This window comes from Schistocerca serialis, chromosome 5, assembly GCF_023864345.2.
Source record: "Schistocerca serialis cubense isolate TAMUIC-IGC-003099 chromosome 5, iqSchSeri2.2, whole genome shotgun sequence".
Taxonomy (NCBI): Eukaryota; Metazoa; Arthropoda; class Insecta; order Orthoptera; family Acrididae; genus Schistocerca; species Schistocerca serialis.
In genome coordinates this window covers 78,725,260-78,749,661 of record NC_064642.1, presented here as the reverse complement: position 1 = coordinate 78,749,661, position 24,402 = coordinate 78,725,260, and the positions used below count along the sequence as shown (strand labels likewise).

The 24,402-nt window shown below is 42.9% G+C and overlaps 1 protein-coding gene across 1 annotated transcript in view; it reads right to left on the bottom strand.

Moving 5' to 3' along the window:
* Nucleotides 1–237: 237 nt before the first annotated feature.
* Nucleotides 238–24,402, bottom strand: part of LOC126481753 (putative mediator of RNA polymerase II transcription subunit 23) — a 367,427-nt gene continuing 343,262 nt past the window's right edge. Inside the window, exon 3 of the mRNA XM_050105708.1 lies at nt 238–620. Within this exon, the coding sequence (XP_049961665.1) occupies nt 238–620 (383 nt within the window). The remainder of the gene's footprint in view (nt 621–24,402) is intronic.

The window sequence follows — 24,402 nt, the reverse complement described above, 5'->3', positions numbered from 1 at the left end:
ACAGGCATACTGACGACTCCAGGGACATTTCAATTAAGACTTGCCTCCCCTTGAAGGATGTTAGGAAAGCACAGCATAAAGATGATATCCACTCTCACTGTAATCATCAGCTGCGTAAATTATTCCCACATGCATTTACTTGGTGACAGCTAGAATTAATGTAGTGTCTTGTTGTTAGCAAAATATCACAGAGACCACTTGACGAATCCAATATTTTTTCGTTTGTTCCGTTTTTATTCAAAACTTCACATTGCTATTGGGATCTTCCTGTACACATCGTACAGGATTATAATCCACCACAACGTTGTGGTTCCCGAAGTCACATTTGATGTAATCGCAGTGATATATGTTCCCCCAGCTGTCTATTCTTCGACCCGGAAAATGTTGACAGGGTTCCGAAATTTGAGTCTCCGTTGTAGTTGTATGTTTGACTGAAGTCGTTTGTACGAAATTTGTTTGACTGTTGTAGTTGTAGGTTTGTCCAAAATTTGTTTTCTCTGTTGCAATTGTAGATTTATCCGAAATTTGTTTCTCCGTTGTAGTTGTAGATCCTGTCTCTTGGCTCACAGCAACCGTAATGTTTTGTGGGTTCTCCGTATTTAGCTCGTTCGGCGATGTACCTGCAAATAATAAATAAAAACATGTGACTCATGTATATCTTCAGTATTAAACATAATTATGTACTAGTCATGTGCTCCATTTAAATCCTTCGGGGTGATAACATTAAAGATTGTTATACCGATCATAGGAGTCTGTGGTTGCACAACAAGAAGCTACGCAAAATAATTCGCTCACACAATGGCCATTTGAATCTGAAAATGCATTTAAACTGAGTTTCATTTTACTAGTCATATTTTCTAGGTCCTCTCTTTACATTCCCATGAAAATGATGAATGAAAGTGTGATTGTTTCAGTTGTAGAAAAGACAGAACTAATCATGGACGGTGGTTGTTTTGAGAAGAGAAATCTTTGGGCAAACTTGAGCAAAGAGGTTTGCAGAGGTTTTCATAACGTATCGATAATTTAGAGAGCGTCAGGCAGTTCCGTCAGCAGGAGACCACTCGCGAGTGGTTCAAACTGTAAGACGTCGGCCACGGCTGAGCCATTTTAGGGCTCAGAGTGAGGATGTCTCCACGTCTAGGTACTGGTATAGTAAGAAAACTAGCTGAGAGATGAGCTGTATTATCTTGGATGACGCTCGAAACATATTATTTAAAGATATTATAGTAGAAAAATTTTCGAATTCGTACTTTTCGTGTTTTTCACAATTCAGATGATAGTAACAGAGTAGCTGCGACAGCTGGAGTATGTTTCTGGCTCTAAGCGTGGCACCTTTGTGTTTGGAAGTAAGTGCTTCAAAATTCATTAGTTACGGGATTGGATAAAATCATTCATCTCTGTGGGGTTCATTATCTGGATTTGATGCTATTTTCTTTGTGTGATTCTGTTGAGTGCACCTCAGGTTCAACACATTCAGAAACTTTAAGCTTTAAAGTTTCGTATTTTTACGGTCTGTTACGAACTGCTAATAAAAATGGTTCATATGTCTCTGAGTACTATGGGACTTGACTTCTGAGGTCATCAGTCCCCTAGAACTTAGAACTACTTAAACCTAACTAACCTAAGGACATCTCACACATCCATGCCCGAGGCACGATTCGAACCTGCGACCATAGCGGTCACGCGGTTCCAAACTGAAGCGCTTAGAACCGCACGGCCACACCGGCCGACCGAACTGCTAATAATTGTTGTATATGTTAGAACGTTAATCAGGACAGTTTAACGGGATAAATTTTAACATTTCATGGATTTTGTTTCTGACTCAGAGATGAACAACGGTTCACATCCTGGCTGGTAATGGACGCTAGCTATGAGAAATCATTGTAGTTATGTTGTCTTGTGACAGCCAGAGCGAGAGCACCAGCAGCAGCGAGTACTGTTTGTATAAAGCGTTTTTGTACTTATTTTCTGCGCTTAGCTTTTAAATAGTTCTTCTGGGAAAACCTAGCGTAGTTTTCGCGTCTCGTATTTCAGTGAGTGTTTCTTGATTATCAGAGTAGCTCATCAGAAGATTATCTTGGGAATTTGTCACCGTATAGAGTAGGCTAAACATAGTCATGTGTAGGGACTGTGGTTGTTGTGAGCGGACGCAAGGAGAATTGGCCACTCTTCGGGGGCAGGTGGAGGCTTTGTCTGTTAGGCTCATCGAGCTCGAGGCGCAGGCGTCGGCTCGTAGTGGCGTTGGGGCAACTGTGGTGAGACCTATGCCTACTTCGGTGGCTTTGGAATCACATGGAACCCCTGATGTCGCTGCGTCTTCCGGCAGTGAGCATCTTACCGGTCAGCCATCACTCCAGGGTGAATGGCGGACAGTGGTGGGCTCGCGCGTGCCTGGCCGAAAGGCGAAGGTGGGATCTGGCCGCGTGGCAGCTGCCTTACCCCTTTCCAACAGGTACGGGGTGCTTCCTAGTGGTGATGACATCGTTTCCGAGCCACCACAGGATGCCTCGCCTGTTGGGCCAGTGGCCGATTCTCCGGCAAGGTCCCGACAGTCACAGAGGGCGGGCCTATTAGTTATAGGGAGCTCCAACGTTAGGCGGGTTATGGAGCCCCTCAGGAAAATAGCGGGTAGGTCGGGGAAGAATGCCAGTGTGCACTCGGTGTGCTTGCCGGGGGGTCTCGTCCGTAATGTGGAGGAGGCCCTTCTGGCAGCTATTGAACGCACTGGGTGTGACCGGCTGCAGATAGTAGCACATGTCGGAACGAATGACGCCTGCCGCTTGGGTTCTGAGGCCATCCTTGGTTCCTTCCGGCGGCTGGCTGATTTGGTGAAGACAACCAGCATCGCACGCGGAGTGCAAGCTGAGCTTAATATCTGCAGCATAGTGCCCAGAGTCGATCGCGGTCCTCTGGTTTGGAGCCGTGTGGAGGGTCTAAACCAGAGGCTCAGACGACTCTGCGACTATAATGGTTGCAAATTCATCGACCTCCGTTATTGGGTGGAGAACTGTAGGGCCCCCCTAGACAGGTCAGGCGTGCACTACACACCGGAAGCAGCTACTAGGGTAGCAGAGTACGTGTGGCGTGCACACGGGGGTTTTTTAGGTTAGAGGGACCACCCCTTGGGCGAAACGATAAAATACCTGATGGCTTACCAGAGAGGACATTATCATCGTTGATAAAGAACGTCCGTCCTCAGAGACCAAAAACAGGAAAAGTTAACGTAATATTGGTAAACTGCAGGAGTATCCAGGGCAAGGTTCCTGAATTAGTATCTCTTATTGAAGGAAATAGTGCGCATATAGTATTAGGAACGGAAAGTTGGTTAAAACCGGAAGTGAACAGCAACGAAATCCTAGACACAGAATGGAATATATACCGCAAGGATAGGATAAACGCCAATGGTGGAGGAGTATTTATAGCAGTAAAGAATTCAATAATATCCAGTGAAGTTATTAGCGAATGCGAATGTGAAATAATCTGGGTTAAGTATCAAAGGTGGGTCAGATATGATAGTCGGATGCTTCTATAGACCACCTGCATCAGCAACCGTAGTAGTTGAGCGCCTCAGAGAGAACCTGCAGAACGTCGTGAAGAAGTTTCGTGATCATACTATTGTAATAGGGGGAGACTTCAATCTACCAGGTATAGAATGGGATAGTCACACAATCAGAACTGGAGCCAGGGACAGAGACTCTTGTGACATTATCCTGACTGCCTTGTCCGAGAATTACTTCGAGTAGATAGTTAGAGAACCAACTCGTGAAGCTAACGTTTTAGACCTCATAGCAACAAATAGACCGGAACTTTTCGACTCCGTGAATGTAGAAGAGGGTATTAGTGATCATAAGTCAGTGGTTGCATCAATGACTACAAGTGTAATAAGAAATGCCAAGAAAGGAAGGAAAATATATTTGCTTAACAAGAGTGATAGGGCACAAATCGCAGAATATCTGAGTGACCACCATCAAACGTTCATTTCTGAGGAAGAGGATGTGGAACAAAAATGGAAAAAATTCAGAAACATCGTCCAGTACGCCTTAGATAAGTTCGTACCGACTAAGGTCCAAAGCGAGGGGAAAGATCCACCGTGGTATAACAATCATGTACGAAAGGTACTACGGAAACAAAGAAAGCTTCATCATAGGTTTAAGAGTAGTCGAATCATAGCTGATAAGGAAAAGCTGAACGAAGCGAAAAAGAGCGTAAAGAGAGCAATGAGAGAAGCATTCAACGAATTCGAACATAAAACATTGGCAAACAATCTAAACAAGAACCCTAAAAATTTTGGTCATATGTAAAATCGGTAAGCGGATCTAAATCCCCTATTCAGTCACTCGTTGACCACGATGGCACCGAAACAGAGGACGACCGAAGAAAGGCAGAAATACTGAATTCAGTGTTCCGAAACTGTTTCACTGCGGAAAATCGTAACACGGTCCCTGACTTCAGCCGTCGCACGGACGCCAAAATGGAAAATATTGAAATAAACGATATCGGAATTGAAAAACAACTGCTATCACTTAGTAGCGGAAAAGCATCCGGACCAGACGAGATACCCTTAAGATTCTACAGTGATTATGCTAAAGAACTTGCCCCCTTTCTATCAGCAATTTATCGTAGATCGCTGGAAGAACGTAAAGTACCTAGCGACTGGAAGAAAGCGCAGGTCGTTCCCATTTTCAAGAAGGGTCATAAAACAGATGCGAATAATTATAGGCCTATTTCGCTTACGTCAATCTGTTGTAGAATAATGCAACATGTTTTGTGTTCTCGTATTATGACGTTCTTAGATAATACAAATCTCCTTCATCATAACCAACATGGATTCCGCAAACAGAGATCATGTCAAACTCAGCTCGCCCTATTTGCCCAAGAAATTCACAGTGCCGTAGACACTGGCGAGCAGATTGATGCCGTATTCCTGGACTTCAGGAAGGCATTTGATACGGTTCCGCACTTACTTTTAGTGAAAAAAATACGAGCTTACGGAATATCGGACCAGGTTTGTGATTGGATTCAGGATTTCCTAGAAGAAAGAACACAACATGTCATTCTTAACGGTTCAAAATCTGCAGATGTAGAGGTAATTTCGGGAGTACCGCAGGGAAGCGTGATAGGACCTTTATTGTTTACAATATACATAAATGACTTAGTTGACAACATCGGTAGCTCCGTGAGGCTATTTGCAGATGACACGGTTGTCTACAAGAAAGTAGCAACATCAGAAGACTCGTACGTACTCCAGGAGGACCTGCAGAGGATTAATGCATGGTGCGACAGCTGGCAGCTTTCCCTAAACGTAGATAAATGTAATATAATGCGCATACATAGGGGCAGAAATCCATTCCAGTACGATTATGTCATAGGTGGTAAATCATTGGAAGCGGTAACGACCGTAAAATACTTAGGAGTTACTATCCGGAGCGATCTGAAGTGGAATGATCACATAAAACAAATAGTGGGAAAAGCAGGCGCCAGGTTGAGATTCATAGGAAGAATTCTAAGAAAATGTGACTCATCGACGAAAGAAGTAGCTTACAAAACGCTTGTTCGTCCGATTCTTGAGTATTGCTCATCAGTATGGGACCCTTACCAGGTTGGATTAATAGAAGCGATAGACATGATCCAGCGAAAAGCAGCGCGATTCGTCATGGGGACATTTAGTCAGCGCGAGAGCGTTACGGAGATGCTGAACAAGCTCCAGTGGCGGACACTTCAAGAAAGGCGTTACGCAATACGGAGAGGTTTATTATCGAAATTACGAGAGAGCACATTCCGGGAAGAGATGGGCAACATATTACTACCGCCCACATATATCTCGCGTAATGATCACAACGAAAAGATCCGAGAAATTAGAGCAAATACGGAGACTTACAAGCAGTCGTTCTTCCCACGCACAATTCGTGAATGGAACAGGGAAGGGGGGATCAGATAGTGGTACAATAAGTACCCTCCGCCACACACCGTAAGGTGGCTCGCGGAGTATAGATGTAGATGTAGATGTATGTAATAGTATATGGCGGAAAAGATACTGCATGGGACATAAACTGACTTATCGTTAGTGTGTATTCTTCATTAATGTTCATCATTGATAAGGAAAATAACAGATTAGTGAGAGTATTTTATTGATTAATGATGGTTATTTTTCATTTTTTCCTTGTGATCTGTTATCGCACTACTTGTTCTGCCACGTGTGGCTACGAATGCTTTGTGCACTGTACAGGGGCTTAGGATGCAATGGCAGTTCAGTGAATATCAGAATCATTATAGCTTTGCTATGCAAGCATTATGTGTGGTGAATTTTGCTTGAATTTTGAGTGTGTCACGTTGTTATGAGATCCGATAGTCAGAACCACACTCTGCTGATCTCCGATGCTTATCCTTCCCACTACAGTGATATTCACACTGTAGTATTCAATATAGAAAATATCTTGTGTAGCAGTGAGAACTCTGTGTTGTGGGAGAGATTTCCATTATATGAGACCTTCCTGCTACCTAATAGTGTGACGATCTACGACTCTTGGAGACCAAGACTGATCCCAATTGGGAATTATTACACATAGCATTGCCGATGTAAAGTTCCTGCTCTGAAGGGTGATTAAACGGTAATGTCATTGTCAATCTGAGAAATAAATTCTGTATAGCAACATCCCTGTGTTACCCTTGATATGATGAAGGAAACTTTCAATCATCCCTAGTCCAAATAAATTCCCAGTAATTGATTGTATTTGATTCAGGAGGATAATTAAATGACTAAAAGAAATTAAGCCAGAATCAAAAGTTGAACGTAAACAGTTTATGGGCAAAAGCAAATTTCTACTCCCTCTATACTGCATATACTGGCTGATGAGCGTCTCAGGCAGCGTTATCCGTTGTGCGATACTTCATTTAATCGGAGTGATGAAAGTTAATTAATGTTGTTGATTTATTTTTTGGGGCATAACTGGAAAGGTGCCCTGTTGTCACTAGCTCAGGAAGCAGTGACAGTAGCTTCAAGCTGTAATCATCGAAACAAATAACAAATTAGACAGCCTTGTGCCCATAGTAAGCACGTTTGAAACTGAGACTCGATAACAGAAGACGATATAATGAAACAGGCAAGCAGGGGGGAGACAAAAGAAGCTACACAAAATAATATAAACACCTACTGATATGGTGTATGTAGAACTATGTCATTCGAGACCTCATGGACATGAATGTTCGATGTCGGCCAATGATATTTTGGGACATACACCGAAAATTAAAACCCAGTCCCTTCAGCTGTTTTCCCTTGTCAGGCCACAAATGCTTATTAGAACTATTAACGAAAAATTTGGCAACCATGTATCTTTTGCATAAATATGGATATTTCTACTGAGCGGGAGCATTATATACCTAAATATGGTTTCATAGATCTTATTAGTTAATTTCCCTGTCACTTGTGACCAAAAGACCATTAGAATAACATCCCATGATTGGAAATCACTAGAAATTTTCCTGTACATCAGAAATTAGGTTATAAAATTTAAAAAGGGAAATGGATAGCTTAAAGTTAGATATAGTGGGAATTTGTGAAGTTCGGTGGCAGGAGTAACAAGACTTCTGGTCAGGTGAATACAGGGTTATAAATACAAAATCAAATAGGGGTAATGGAGGAGTAGGATTAATAATCAATAAAAAAAATACGAATGCAGTTAAGTTACTACAAACAGCATAGTGATCGCATTATTGTGGCAAAGATAGTTAAGAAGCCCAACCTACCACAGTAGAACAAGTTTATATGCCAACTAGCTCCGCAGATGACGAAGAGATTGATGAAATGTATGATGAGATAAAAGAAATTATTCAAATAGTGAAGAGAGACGAAAATTTAATAATTATGGGTGACTGGAATTCGATAGTAGGGAAAGGAAGAGAAGGAAACGTAGCAGGTGAATATGGAATGGTGGCAAGGAATGAAAGAGGAAGCCGCCTGGTAGAATTTTACACAGAGCATAACGTAATCACAACTAACACTTGGTTCAAGAATCATGAAAGAAGGTTGTATACATGGAAGAAGCGTCGAGATACTGGAAGGTTCAAAATGGTTCAAATGCCCTGAACACTATGGGACTTAACATGTGAGGTCATCAGTCCCCTAGAACTTAGAACTACTTAAAACTTACTAACCTAAGGACATCACACACATCCATGCCCGAGGCAGGATTCGAACCTGCGAGCGTAGCAGTCGCGTGGTTCCGGACTGAATCACATAAAACCGCTCGGTCACCACGACTGGCAGATACTGGAAGGTGTCAGATAGATTATATAATGGCAAGACAGAGATTTAGGGACCAGGTTTTAAATTGTAAGACATTTCCAGGGGCCTATGTGGAATCTGACCACAATCTATTGGTTATGAACTATAGATTAAAACTGAAGAAACTGAAAAAAGGTGGGAATTTAAGGAGATGGGACCTGGATAAACTGACTAAACCAGAGGTTGTAGAGAGTTTCAGGGAGAGCATAAGAAAACAATTGAGGGGAGTGGGGGAAAGGAATACAGTAGAAGAAGAATGGGTAGCTTTGAGGGATGAAGTAGTGAAGGCAGCAGAGGATCAAGTAGATAAAAAGACGAGGGCTAGTAGAAATCCTTGGGTAACAGAAGAAATACTGAATTTAATTGATGAAAGGAGAAAATATAAAAATACAATAAATGAAGCAAGCAAAAAGGAATACAAACGTCTCAAAAATGAGATCGACAGGAAGTGCAAAATGGGTAAGCAGGGATGGCCAGAGGACAAATGTAAGGATGTAGAGGCGTATATCACTAGGAGTAAGATAGATACTGCCTACAGGAAAATTAAAGAGACCTTTGGAGAAAGGAGAACCACTTGCATGAATATCAAGAGCTCAGATGGAAACCCAGTACTAAGCAAAAAGGGAAAGCAGAAAAGTGGAAGGAGTATATAGAGAGTCTACACAAGGGCGAGGCTCTAGAGGACAATATTATGGAAATGGAAGAGGATTTAGATGAAGATGAAATGGGAGATATGATACTGCGTGAAGAGTTTGACAGAGCACTGAAAGACCTAAGTCGAAACAAGGCCTCGGGAGTAGACAACATTCCATCATGACTACTGATAGCCTTGGGAGAGCCATCCATGACAAAACTCTACCATCCGGTGAGAAAGATGTATGAGACAGGCGGAATACCCTCAGAACTTCAAGAAGAATATAAAAAATCCAATCCCAAAGAAAGCAGGTGTTGACAGATGTGAAAATTACCGAACTATCGATTTAATAAACCACGGCTGCAAAATACTAACACGAATTCTTTACAGACGAATGGAAAAACTAGTAGAAGCCGACCTCGGGGAAGATCAGTTTGGATTCCGTAGAAATACTGGAACACGTGAGGCAATACTGACCTTACGACTTATCTTAGAAGAAAGATTAAGGAAAGGCAAACCTACGTTTCTAGCATTCGTAGACGTAGAGAAAGCTTTTGACAATGTTGACTGGAATACTCTCTTTCAAATTCTAAAGGTGGCAGGGGTAAAATACAGGGAGCGAAAGGATATTTACAATTTGTACAGAAACCAGATGGCAGTTATAAGAGTCGAGGGTCATGAAAGGGAAGCAGTGGTTGGGAAGGGAGTGAGACAGAGTTGTAGACTATCTCCGATGTTATTCAATCTGTATTTGAGCATGCAGTAAATGAAAAAAAAGAAAAATTCATAGTAGGAATTAAAATCCACGGAAAAGAAATAAAAACTATGAAGTTCGCCGATGACACTGTAAATCTGTCAGAGACAGCAAAGGACCTGGAAGAGCAGCTGAACGAAATGGAGAGTGTCTTGAAAGGAGGATATAAGATGAACATCAACAGAAGCAAAACGAGCATAATGGAATGTAGTCGAATTAAATCGGGTGATGCTAAGGGAATTAGATTATGAAATGAGACACTTAAAGTAGTAAAGGAGTTTTGCTATTTGGGGAACAAAATAACTGACGATGGTCGAAGTCGAGAGGATATAAAATGTAGACTGGCAATGGCAAGGAAAGTGTTTCTGAGGAAGAGAAATTTGTTAACATCGAGTATAGATTTAAGTATCAGGAAGTCGTTTCTGAAAGTATTTGTATGGAGTGTAGCCATGTATGGATGTGAAACGTGGACGATAAATAGTTTGGACAAGAAGAGAATATAAGCTTTCGAAATGTGGTGCTACAGAAGAATGCTGAAGATTAGATTGGTTGATCATATAACTAATGAGGAGGTATTGAATAGAATTGAGGAGAAGAGAAATTTGTGGCACAACTTGACTAGAAGAAGGGATCTGTTGGTAGGACATATTCTTAGGCATCAAGGGATCATCAGTTTAGTACTGGAGGGCAGCGTGGTGGGTAAAAATCGTAGAGGGAGACCAAGAGATGAATACACTAAACAGTATCAGAAGGATGTAGGCTGCAGTAGGTACTGGGAGATGAAGAAGCTTGCACAGGATAGAGTAGCATGGAAAGCTGCATCAAACCAGTCTCTGGACTGAAGACCACAACAACAACAACAATATATATACTTATAATGTGATTTATGTGTGAAGGCAAGGTCTCTCGTAAATATGACAAAATAAAATATTATCGATAAGTTTTTCATATGGGGTACTATAGAATATATATTTGTTGAAAGAATTTGTTGAAGGACATAGTAAAGTTTCCGTCTCGGCTGTTGGTTTCAGGAATTTACGTTACTGAAACTCAAAATTGGCCAATTTCGGCCTTACAGCACATTCTCAAGTGCTGCTAGTTTCAACATGTACCATATCCGATTATTTAACAGTGGACATGGCAGTTGTGAAAGCGAGATCATATACGGGCAAGCATTGATTTTAACATCGGAAGTGAGCACATCCAGTGACTTAGAAACTTAGAACACTACAATATTTTCTACGATATTATCTTTGCCTATTATTGCATACTTTACAGACTTTGTTTTCATGTCTTAGACAGACATAATGTCACGTAATAAGTTTCAGTCCACTTGAAACATTAATGTATTTCTTAAGTCATACTCTGGTTAGCTGAAGTACGTTTCAACTGTACAACCCACTTCCTTCTGTGTTAGTTTGTTTTGGAGTACATAATGTGGTTATAGTCTTGTAATTTAGTTTTTTAAAATTACTATTGTGCATAAGTAGTCATCATTTTCACTTCCAGTATTGGCCGCAATAGCAGTTCTCTTTTTTCATCATCCCCATTCTCCCTCCACCACCATCGTTTGTTATGTATAACAGGCAGTCTAATGAAAGCGAGACAGAGGATAAAAAAAGTGAACTGTTTGTTATTTCAAAACTAATCGCCGTACTGTTAATACATTTATCCCACTGTGAGATACGACGGTCAAGGCACACTCTGTCTTCAGGCCACGAGTTGCCTACCGGGACCATTCGACCGCCGTGTCATCGTCGATGGAGGATGCGGATACGAGGGGCGTGGCGTAAGCACACCGCTCTCCCGGTCGTAAGATGGCATTCTTGACCGAAGCCGCTAGTATTCGGTCGAGTAGCTCCTCAATTGGCATCACGAGGCTGAGTGCAACCCGAAAAATGGCAACAGCGCATGGCGCCCGGGATGGTCACCCATCCAAGTGCCGACAACGCCCGACAGCGCTTAACTTCGGTGATCTCACGGGGACCGGTGTATCCACTACGGCAAGGCCGTTGCCGACGAAGGTCATGGCTTCTTGGAAATATGTTGTCAGTTCCCGGGATGATAAGTGTACCCAGACCTGCTCCTCGTCGACTCAAGGAAATCGACAGCCACGAATACCTTTCTTCAGGACTCCACAAATACGGAAATCGCGCGGGTACAGAACGGGATTGTATCGAGGATGTGCAAGGGCTTTCCTGCGAAACGTCTGCAGTGCAATCAAAACACCATTGGCACCAGATCTAAAGGCCTACATGTTGGTCAGGCTGTTTGGATTATGCTGCAGATGTTTCGCTGCGGAACCCTTCCACATCCTCAATACAGTCCCAGTTTCTTCCCATGTGATTTCCAGTTTCTGGACCATTGAACCATAAAGAAAGATGTTCGTAGCCGCCGCTTTGCTTCGGATGAAGAGAGGTACGCCTTGCTTCAATCTCGTCTCTGTAGGCAACCGCGAAGATTTCACCACGTAGGCATTGATCATCGAGAATCACAGTAGGATAAAAGTACTAACAGTTATTGCGAATACTTTTAAGTTGATAAATAGATGACTTACTTTCTTCGATCTGCCGATTTCAATTGACGGCCTCTTATACGAGGGCGTGCCGAAAACTAATGCATCCAAATTTTTTATTTTGTTCTCAATACCGGTTGACGTATTACACGCCATGAATATTACTCCGTCGACTTTCCCACTTCGTTGACGAAATTTGCAACTCTTTGCCTCTAAAGGGCTCCGAATTGTAAGGTGTAACATGGCAGTTTGTAACGTAACTACATCGGTGCTTGGGAAACAGCCCTGAAAACTGAAAGTACGAATTCGAAGACATTTTCCCTTTTCTTTAGTATGTGCGACATCTGCAGCAATCCGTCGCCTTGGGTTCACTGTGATCGATTATTATGCATACAGCCCCAACTAGGCCCCATCCTATATTCACCTGTTTGCAAAACTTACATCTTCGAGGACTTCACTTTGACAGTGGTGAAGCGTTGCAAGCAGAGGTGGGAGTGTGGCTGCATTCAATAAAGTTAAACATTCTACAGCGGCAGTATCGACAAAGTTGACTCTAGTTAGGAGAAATATGTTGGTTGCCAAGGTGACAATGTAGAGAAATAAATATGAAGACATATAGAATAATGATGTAACACGTTCATAGAGGCTTCTTATTTCACAAAAAAAAAGACTTACATAATTTTCACATAAAAAGTTTGGAGGCTAAAGCTACGAAGTGGCTTATAATTTGATGTGTTTTTGCATATGTCACTGGATAAGGAGTTACGCTACCATGAATATATTTTGACACATACCACGATTTCTTTGTAAGGATACGTACTCAAGAAATGGTGGAGATCAGGTTTGCTGCTATATTCTTTGTAATATCTACCTGATGTGGCACTTACGTGTGATTGATTAACAGAAGTCCTTACGGCCTACAATTTTTTTATTTCATATTTTCTTGAAATGTGGTGTAAGACTCCTTGTACTTCGTAACATGAACAAATGATGACTTGTATTTTCTTTTCTTTATGTTTTTCCTTCTGTTTGCATTAGATGACACTTGCCTTCATGGTATTAGACGACTGAAAACAGTTATGTGATACTAAGCTGGTTCCAAAACTGTTTTCAGATTTTTTTCCTATCGCGTATACTTTCGCCGCGATTTGACGTCAAAGATATATTGCTGCGCTAGTAGGTTATGCGTATTGTTGGAGGGAAATTTTTCAGTACGGGCCTGTATACCTTTATGTTGGCACAGCTGTTGCTGCTAGTTGTTGCGTGACCACGAAAGTGTTGCTTGTTTCACAGGCTTGGATTACCAGTGGTATTTTGTGATTATTCTGTATGCCTTTGACAATGTTGACTGGAATACTCGCTTTCAAATTCTGAAGGTGGCAGGGGTAAAATACAGGGAGCGAAAGGCTATTTACAATTTGTACAGAACCCATATGGCAGTTATAAGAGTCGAGGGACATGAAAGGGAAGCAGTGGTTGGGAAGGGAATGAGACATGGTTGTAGCCTCTCCCCGATGCTATTCAATCTGTATATTGAGCAAGCAGGAAAGGAAACAAAAGAAAAGTTCGGAGTAGGCATTAAAATCCATGGAGAAAAAATAAAAACTTTGAGGTTCGCCGATGACATTGTAATTCTGTCAGAGACAGCAAAGGACTTGCAAGAGCAGTTGAACGGAATGGACAGTGTCTTGATAGGAGGGTATAAGACGAACATCAACAAAAGCAAAACGAGGATAATGAAATGTAGTCGAATTAAGTCGGGTGATGCTGAGGGAATTAGATTAGGAAATGAGACACTCAAAGTAGTAAAGGGGTTTTGCTATTTGGGGTGCAAAATAACTGATGATGGTCGAAGTAGAGAGGATATGAAATGTAGACTGGCAATGGCAAGGAAAGCGTTTCTGAAGGAGAGAAATTTGTTGACATCGAGTATAGATTTAAGTGTCAGGAAGTCGTTTCTGAAAGTATTTGTATGGAATGTAGCCATGTATGGAAGTGAAACATGGATGATAAATAGTTTAGACAAGAAGAGAATAGAAGCTTTCGAAATGTGGCGCTGCAGAAGAATGCTGAAGATTAGCTTGGTAGATCACATAACTAAGGAGGAGGTATTGAATAGAACTGGGGAGAAAAGGAGTTTGTGGCACAACTTGACAAGAAGAAGGGATCGGTTGGTAGGACATGTTCTGAGGCATCAAGGGATCGCCAATTTAGTACTGGAGGGCAGCGTGGATGGTAAAAATCGTAGCGGGAGACCAAGAGATGAATACACTAAGCAGATTCAGGAAGATGTAGGCTGTAGTAGGTACTGGGAGATGAAGAAGCTTGCACAGGATAGAGTAGCATGGAGAGCTGCATCAAACCAGTCTCAGGACTGAAGACCACAACAATAAGAACTGTATATTTAAGACAGTGTTGATAAAACACTTTGCCTACTGTTGATAATTACAACTATGTCAACAAGCAAGTGTGTGAAGAATATAAATATTTTCTGTTACATTTTGGTAATTATACAGTGACTAAAGAGACTTTGAGTAAAAAGCTTACCACGCTTATTTGAAACTGAAACTTGGTGACCAACAGAAGGGATTGGCGCCAGAATTTGCCGCTATTGCGTGGAAAGGTTAAGATTGTGGACAAAAGAAGGGAAGGACCCCGCACAAGTACCCTTCCAAGAAATTTCCTCTCACCATGCGAGACAAACTGAAAGCTGTAATTTTCTTTTTCGTCGTCACATAAGGAAATTGACCAAGGATGATAATTCTGAGAAGACAGTGAAGAAAAGAGAAAAAGCTGTATGACAGCCTTCCGATCAGTTACTGACAACTTTCTGTGGAATAACGAAGATCCTAATTAAAAGGCCATTGTTTCAAAAAGTTGCAAAATTTTAAGAAGATGGGTTGTTAAATGAGTGTGAATGTCCACTTTCTACACTCACATATGGACAATTTTCCGAAAATTTGGGAAATTATATTAATGATCAGAGTGAACGTTTTCACCGAGATGTTAAGAGGAGGTACCAGTATCACTGGACAGCAGCTATGTTGGCCGACAACTATTGGATGCTGCAGTGGTACAGTCATCATATTCAAGGATCTGCAAGGAAGTCAAACAAAAGAAAGTTTAAAAATTTATGGATCACTGTTGACTTCTTGTTTGCATACAAGGTAGTCACTAAACAAATTAGGGGTGTTCTGAGGAGTATTTTTGAAATGTATTTCATTTTTAAATCTATGTTTATTAAAAAAACTCACCTTGTATGAAATGGTATTACAATATATTTGTAGGCTCAGAAGTGAAAATCGTCAAAATACTACTTTTTATTTTGTGCAAAAACCTAACGTGATATACAAAAATGGTAGTTATTTCTATAATAAGCACAAAAAATTCATTCAAGAACATCTACTTTCAACAAGTCAGCTGACAAAACGTTTTAAGTGCAGACTAGTGTAACAGTTTCAACTAATTACATGACAATGAATTTTAAGCATACTTTGTATTAATGACTTTAATGATGTTTTCAAAGGTAATCTGAATCTTACGTGTAGATACAGTCTTAGACATAAAACCCAGGCTCCGACCAGCCACCACAGAGACCAAGTCGAAGTCGTTCACTTAAAACGGCCAGTAAAACCGGTCGCCCTCCGAGTTCTAAGTCCGGCCACATGTAGGTTTTGGCAACACATTAAGATGCGGAAAAGTACGGTGGAAGTGCTGTCGCTCTTCACGAGTTGTTAGAGCTGTTTGCTGGCGGTATAGTGGTGCCGGCACAGTAGTGCAGTGTATTTGGTCAGGGGGCTGTCTGCCTTCCGCAATTAAATAAAAAAAAGTTTCACGAAACTGGGTCAAGACCAGAACAGTTCATGCTCCAGAGGCTCCTTATAGCGGCCGCTGGTCACGGGCTACCGTAGATAAGCCAACCGTCACCAAACGCCAGGCGCCGTCCCACTAGGGGAACGCTGGCCATTAAAATTGCTACACCAAGAAGAAATGCACATGATAAACGGGTATTCATTCGACAAATATATTATACTAGAACTGACATGTGATTACATTTTCACGCAATTTGGGTGCATAAATCCTGAGAAATCAGTACCACAACAACCACCTCTGGCCGAAATAACGGTCTTGATACGCCTGGGCATTGAGTCAAACAGAGCTTGAATGGCGTGTACAGGTACACCTGCCCATGCAGCTTCAACACGATACCACACTTCATCAAGAGTAGGGACTGGCGTATTGTGACGAGCCAGTTGCTCGGCCACCATTGATCAGACGTTTTCAGGTGGTGAGACATCTGGACAATGTGTTGCCAGGGCAGCTGTCGAACATTTTCTGTATCCAGAAAGGCCCGTACAGGACCTGCAACATGCGATCGTGCATTATCCTGCTGAAATGTAGGGTTTCGCAGAGACCGAATGAAGGGCAGAGCCATGGGTCGTAACACATCTGAAATGTAACGTCAACTGTTCAAAGTGCCGTCAATGCGAACAAGAGGTGACCGAGACGTGTAACCAATGGCACCCCATACCATCACGCCGAGTGATACGCCAGTATGGCCATGACGAATACACGCTTCCAATGTGCGTTCACCGCGATGTCGCCAAACACGGATGCGACCATCATAATCCTGTACACAGAACTTGGATTCATCCGAAAAAATGACATTTTGCCATTCGTGCACCCAGGTTCGTCGTTGAGTACGCCATCGCAGGCACTCCTGTCTGTGATGCAGCGTCAAGGGTAACCGCAGCCATGGTTTCCGAGCTGATAGTCCATTCTGCTGCAAACGTCGTCGAACTGTTCGTGCAGGTGGTTGTTGTCTTGCAAACGTCCCCATCTGTTGACTCAGGGATCGAGATGTGGCCGCACGATCCGTTACAGCCATGCGGATAAGATGCCTGTCATCTCGACTGGTAGTGATACGAGGCCGTTGGGATCCAGCACGGCGTTCCGTATTACTCTCCTGAACCCACCGATTCCATATTTTGCTAACAGCCATTGGATCTCAACCAACGCGAGCAGCAGTGTCGCGATACGATAAACCGCAATCGAGATAGGCTGCTTTTTGTTTCTGTTGTGTACATAGTTCCGCGTAGTCAGTGCGTACACAACTTTCCCACAAGAGCGCGCCCCGCTAAGCACAACAGCGCAGGCGCAGCGCTCGTCCGCACTACGAGATGGCGCCCTTAGAGATGGACCAAATTCTGCTTACGGCGATCCGCGTATTAATCTGTAATGCTGCCAATGAGATTGCTGCTAACGTAGAACCTTTTCTCCTCGCGGATCACACTCGCGCGGTGATACCTGAATGCGTGAAGTTTTATAACGAGTGTACAGACCTCCGATTAGTCAGTCTGCATTAGTCTGCATTAGTCTGTAGTCAAGTTTCAGTCTGCGCCTAATAAGATTACCATATTCCTGTACATAGCCATCAAGATAAATGTATAGACACTTTGTCAAGTATCAGAGATATGTGAGATTACGATTAACGTACCAAGACCAAAGGTACTTCAGTTTTCAATTGTAAATAGCATCCAGAACCAAGTTAAGTTATTTTTATGCTTGTTATTATTTTAATAAATGTGTGTGAAAATTAATCAAGTTCTGTTTAAAGTTGGTCACCGTGAATCTGCTACTCTAAGCGTGCAAGTGGCATTTCTATCGTCTGACCTAACGGCAGAAGATAAACACGCCACGATAAGACCACGAGACGTATTGCTGACACTCGCCTACTTCGTTAGAGCGACAAGTCAAATAATCTGATGGTATGTGTACCGAAGGTCTTACAGTACGCACACCACAGCTACAATCCGAACTTTATCAAACTCGGAAAAGTGTTGTTGTTGTTGTGGTCTTCAGTCCTGAGACTGGTTTGATGCATATCTCCATGCTACTCTATCCTGTGCAAGCTTCTTCATCTCCAGTACCTACTGCAACCTACATCCTTCTGAATCTGCTTGGTGTATTCATCTCTTAGTCTCCCTCTACGATTTTTACCCTCCACGCTGCCCTCCTATGCTAAATTTGTGATCCCTTGATGTCTCAGAACATGTCCTACCAATCGATCCCTTCTTCTAGTCAAGTTGTGCCACAAACTCCTCTTCTCCCCAATATCTCCTCATTAGTTATGTGATCTACCCATCTAATCTTCAGCATTCTTCTGTAGCACCACATTTCGAAAGCTTCTATTCACTTCTTGTCCAAACTATTAATCGTCCATGTTTCACTTTCATACATGGCTACACTCCATAAAAATACTTTCAGAAATGACTTCCTGACACATAAATCTATACTCGATGTTAACAATTTTCTCTTCTTCAGAAACGCTTTCCTTGCCATTGCCAGTCTACGTTTTATATCCTCTCTACTTTGACCATCATCAGTTATTTTGCTACCCAAATAGCAAAACTCCTTTACTACTTTAAGTGTGTCATTTCTAATACGCTCAGCATCTCCCGACTTAATTCGACTGCATTCCATTATCCTCGTTTTGCTTTTATTGATATTCATCTTATATCCTCCTTTCAAGACGTTATCCATTCCGTTCAACTCCTCTTGCAAGTCCTCTGCTGTCTCTGACAGAATTACAATGTCATCGGCGAACCTCAAAGTTATTATTTCTTCTCCATGGATATTAATACCTACTCCGAAATTTTCTTTTGTTTCCTTTACTGCTTGCTCAATATACAGATTGAACAACATCGGGGAGAGGCTACAACCCTGTCTTACTCACTTCGCAACCACTGCTTCCCTTTCATGTCCCTCGACTCTTATAACTACCATTTGGTTTCTGTACAAATTGTAAACAGCCTTTCGCTCCCTGTATTTTACCCCTGCCACCTTCAGAATTTGAAAGAGAGTATTCCAGTCAACATTGTCAAAAGCTTTCTCTAAGTCTACAAATGCTAGAAACGTAGGTTTGCCTTTCCTTAATATAGCTGCGAAGATAAGTCGTAGCGTCAGTATTGCCTCATGTGTTCCATATTTCCACGGAATCCAAACTGATCTTCCCCGAGGACTGCTTCTACTAGTTTTTCCATTCGTCTGTAAAGAATTCGCGTTATTATTTTGCAGCCGTGACTTATTAAACTGATAGTTCGGTGATTTTCACATCTGTCAACACCTGCTTTCTTTGGGATTGGAATTATTATATTTTTCTTGAAGTCCGAGGGTATTCCGGGGCCTTGTTTCGACTCAGGTCTTTCAGTCCTCTGTCAAACTCTTCACGCTATATCATATCTCCCATTTCATCTTCATCTACATCCTCTTCAATTTCCATAATATTGACCTCAAATACATCTCCCTTGTATAGACCCTCTATATCCTCCTTCCACCTTTCTGCTTTCCCTTCTTTGCTTAGTACTGGGTTTCCATCTGAGCTCTTGATATTCATGCAAGTGGTTCTCCTTTCTCCAACGGTCTCTTTAATTTTCCTGTAGGCAGTATCTATCTTACTCCTAGTGATATACGCCTCTACATCCTTACATTTGTCCTCTAGCCATCCCTGCTTAGCCATTTTGCACTTCCTGTCGATCTCATTTTTGAGACGTTTGTATTCCTTTTTGCCTGCTTCATTTATTGTATTTTTATATTTTCTCCTTTCATCAATTAAATTCAATATTTCTTCTGTTACCCAAGGATTTCTACTAGACCTCGTCTTTTTACTTACTTGATCCTCTGCTGCCTTCACTATTTCATCCCTCAAAGCTACCCATTCTTCTTCTACTGTATTCCTTTCCCCCATTCCTGTCAATTGTTTCCTTATGCTCTCCCTGAAACTCTCTACAACCTCTGGTTTAGTCAGTTTATCCAGGTCCCATCTCCTTAGATTCCCACCTTTTTGCAGTTTCTTCAGTTTTAATCTACAGTTCATAAGCAATAGATTGTGGTCAGAGTCCACATCTGACCCTGGAAATGTCTTACAATTTACAACCTGGTTCCTAAATCTCTCTCGTACCATTATATAATTTATCTGAAACCTGTCAGTATCTCCAGGTTTCTCCCATGTATACAATCTTCTTTCACGATTCTTAAACCAAGTGTTAGCTATGATTAAATTGTGCTCTGTGCAAAATTCTACCAGGCGGCTACCTCTTTCATTTCTTACCCCCAATCCACATTCACCTACTACGTTTCCTTCTCTCCCTTTTCCTACTGCCGAATTCCCGTCACCCATGACTATTAAATTTTCGTCTCCCTTCACTATCTGAATAATTTCTTTTATTTCATCATACATTTCTTCAATTTCTTCGTCATCTGCAGAGCTAGTTGGCATATAAACTTGTACTGCTGTTGTAGGCGTGGGCTTCAAAAAAATGGTTCAAATGGCTCTGAGAACTATGGGACTTAACATCTGTGGTCATCAGTCCCCTAGAACGTAGAACTACTTAAATCTAAGTATCATAAGGACATCACACGCATCCGTCCCCTACGCAGGATTCGAACCTGGGATCGTAGCGGCCGCGCGGTTCCGGACTAAGCGCCTAGAACCGCTAGACCACCGCGGCCGGCGACGTGGGCTTCGTGTCTATCTTGGCCACAATGATGCGTTCACTATGCTGTTTGTAGTAGCTTACCCGCATTCCTATTTTTTTATTCATTATTAAACCTACTCCTGCATTACCCCTATTTGACTTTGTATTTATAACCCTGTATTCGCCTGACCAAAAGTCTTGTTCCTCTTGCCACCGAACTTCACTAATTCCCACTATATCTAACTTTAACCTATCCATTTCCCTTTTTAAATTTTCTAACCTACCTGCCCGATTAAGGGATCTGACATTCCACGCTCCGATACGTAGAATGCCAGTTTTCTTTCTCCTGATAACGACGTCCTCTTGAGTAGTCCCCGCCCGGAGATCCGAATGGGGGACTATTTTACCTCAGGAATATTTTACCCAAGAGGACGCCATCATCGTTAGCCATACAGTAGAGCTGCATGCCCTCGGGAAAAATTACGGCTGTAGTTTCCCCTTGCTTTCAACCGTTCGCAGTACCAGCACAAGGCCAGATCAGTCAATCATCCAGACTGTTGCCCCTGCAACTACTGAAAAGTCTGCTGCCCCTCTTCAGGAACCGCCCGTTTGTCTGGTCTTACAGTACGCACACCACAGCTACAATTCGACCTTTATCAAAGTCGGAAAAGTGATGGTACGCATTTCTCCTCCTTACACGAGGCATCACAACAACGTCTCACTAGGCAACGCCGGCAAACTGTTGTTTGTGTTTGAGAAATCTGCTGGTAACTTTCCTCGTGTCAGCACGTTGTAGGTGTCGCCACCGGCGCCAACCTTGTGTGAATGCTCTGAAAAGCTAGTCATTTGCATATCACAGCATCTTCGTCCTGTCTGTTAAATTCCGAATCTGTAGCACGTCATCTTCGTGGTGCAGCAATTTTAATGGCCAGTAGTGTAAGTGTGTCAGTCACTTTCTTATTTTAAGTTCTAGCACCTATCTTGCAGCTACGCTTGAACTCACGAACGTTGTTGAAGTAATGTAAAATGGGCTTGCTAATGGTAAAAGGTCTAACATTTGCGACATACTGGGTGACAATTATTGAACTACATGAAAAAATGTAAATTAGTCACAAATTAAGAAGTGCAGACACTTCATTCAACATGTAAACGTCACTACTGATATTCAGGCTTAGGTTATGACATGTTAGATATGCCTACCATCATTGACGGTGATGTGGCGCAGTCGAATAACGAAATTCTGCACGACCCGCTGAAGTGTCGGAACATCGATGCCGCCGATGACGTCGTGAATGACTGTCTTCAGCTCAGCAGTGGTTCTGTGGTTATTGCTCTACAACTTCTCTTCAATCAATCCCCATAAAAAGGAGTCGCTTGCGTTCAGATCCGGAGTACATGGCGGCCAATCGAGGCCTAAGCCAGTGTCGTCTTCGTATCCCAGAACCAGCATGCTGTCCCCAGAGAACTCCTCCAGGACATCAACACTCTCCTGCTTCGATGGGGTCGAGCTCCGTCAATGAACCACATCTTTTCGGAATCAGGGTCGCTTTGGACAATGGGAATGCAATCATGTTCCGAAACCTTCACGTACCACACAATGTAAGCTTTCACGGTCGGTGTTGTCTTCAATTGAAACTTCCGGGCTGAGAGGCCGTGGTCGATGTATAAAATTTCCACCTAACGTTTCGTCCCCATCATCTGCGGGAGACAGAAGATGTCTCCCGCAGATGGAGGGGATCCGACAGCCGATCAGTTCCCGTCATTTCGCCAGGAAGGAGGTACACGGCTCGTGTTGTCTATGGTTCAACTATGCCCTGACAGTCAATACCGCGGTTCGATCGCGTGTCCGCATTGTTACTTTATGCCAGGAAGGACCCTCAACGAGGGAAGTATCCAGGCGTCTCGGAGTGAACCAAAGCGATGTTGTTCGGACATGGAGGAGATACAGAGAGACGGGAACTGTCGATGACATGCCTCGCTCAGGCCGCCCAAGGACTACTACTGCGGTGGATGACCGCTACCTATGGATTATGGCTCTGAGGAACCCTGACAGCAACGCCACCATGTTGAATAATGCTTTTCATGCAGGCTCAGGACGTTGCCTTACATTTCAAACTGTGCGCAATATGCTGCATGTTGCGCAGCTTCACTCCAACGTCCATGGCGAGGTCAATCGTTGCAACCATGACACAGTGCAAAGCGGTACAGATGGACCCAACAACATGCCGAATGGACCGCTCAGGACTGGCATCACGTTCTCTTCACCGATGAGTGTCGCATATGCCTTCAACCACACAAACGTTGGAGACGTGTTTGGATGCAACCCGGTCAGGACGAACGCCTTAGACACACTGTCCAGCGGGTGCAGCAAAGTGGAGATTGCCTGCAGTTTTTGGGTGGCAATATGTGGGGTCAACGTACGCCGCTGGTGGTCATGGAAGGCGCGGTAACGACTGTACGATACGTGAATGCCATCCTCCGACCGTTAGTGCAACCATATCGACAGCATATTGGTGAGGCATTCGTCTTCATGGACGACAATTCGTGTCCCCACCGTACTCATCTTGTGAATGACTTCCTTCAGGATAATAACATCGCTCGACTAGAGTGACCAGCATGTTCTCCAGAAATGAGTTCTGGGATAGATGGAAAAGGGTTGTTTATGGACGAGGTGACCGATCAACCACTCTGAAGGATCTACGCCAAATCGCCATTGAGGAGTGGGACAATCTGTTTATGTTGGTCTCTATTCCAGTTTTCTGAACAGGTTCCAGAACTCTCGGAACCGAGATGATTCAAAACTTTTTTTGATGTGTCTGTTTCTAACCGACAGGGGTTGGAGGCGAGGGCACACTTAGGCAAAGACACTCGATTTAAACCCGACAAATTTGCTGGTCGATGAATGGTGAAGTACTTAAAACAGTTTCATACTTTCCGAACCGAACTGCAAGCTAAGGTACGTGTGGAGTTAGGTACTGGGAGTAAGGTATTTGTTTATAGTGACAGACAAAGCTGTATGTCAGTGTGCCAGACAGCACATAAACTGGACAGCAACTGAATGGTGTAGCGTTGTATGACCCTATGCGTCGCTGTTTTGCCTCTTATTAAATTATTCAAACCGTCGACTGCACTAACGCTCCAATGAAGCGTTTAAACCAAAGTGTGTGGAGGATGCAGTTCAAGGTGGAGGTTGTTCTGTGTTGTTTTAGGGGCGTTTTTCGTACGACTGGTTGGACCCACTCACTAAGGATACTGTGAACATGAGCCGAGATGTTTGTTTCTACTCAGTCGCCATGTGATGCCCTGTCTTCCACTTCCTCATGAAGAGTGTGCTGTGAACTCTCATCTTCCAAGAACTGAGTTCTCAGGGTGGCATGTATTTTTTCCTTGTTTGTCAGATATTTAGGCCCCCTATCGCACTTCGACTGGCCAGCTAAGTCACCCGATCTCAATGCATAGAAAATGTATGCGTCATGAGGTAGACTGTAGCACTCGACAATCCCACAATTAAGTAGCTAGCGAATGCAGTGGGATTACCATACCTCCAGGGGTTGATAAAATGGCCATCTTTCTCTGAACCTGTCCACTACTTCATTTCAGAGGTTGCGTGAGATAAGTGACCTTTTAAGAGGAATCTGCCGTTACAAAACGTTTAGCTCCGGGCAGAGACCCGTCCACAGGTGGCGAGGCTGGCTTTGCCTTTCCCCCAGCTCGTTCCCAAAGAGGGTTGTGCAACGCGGG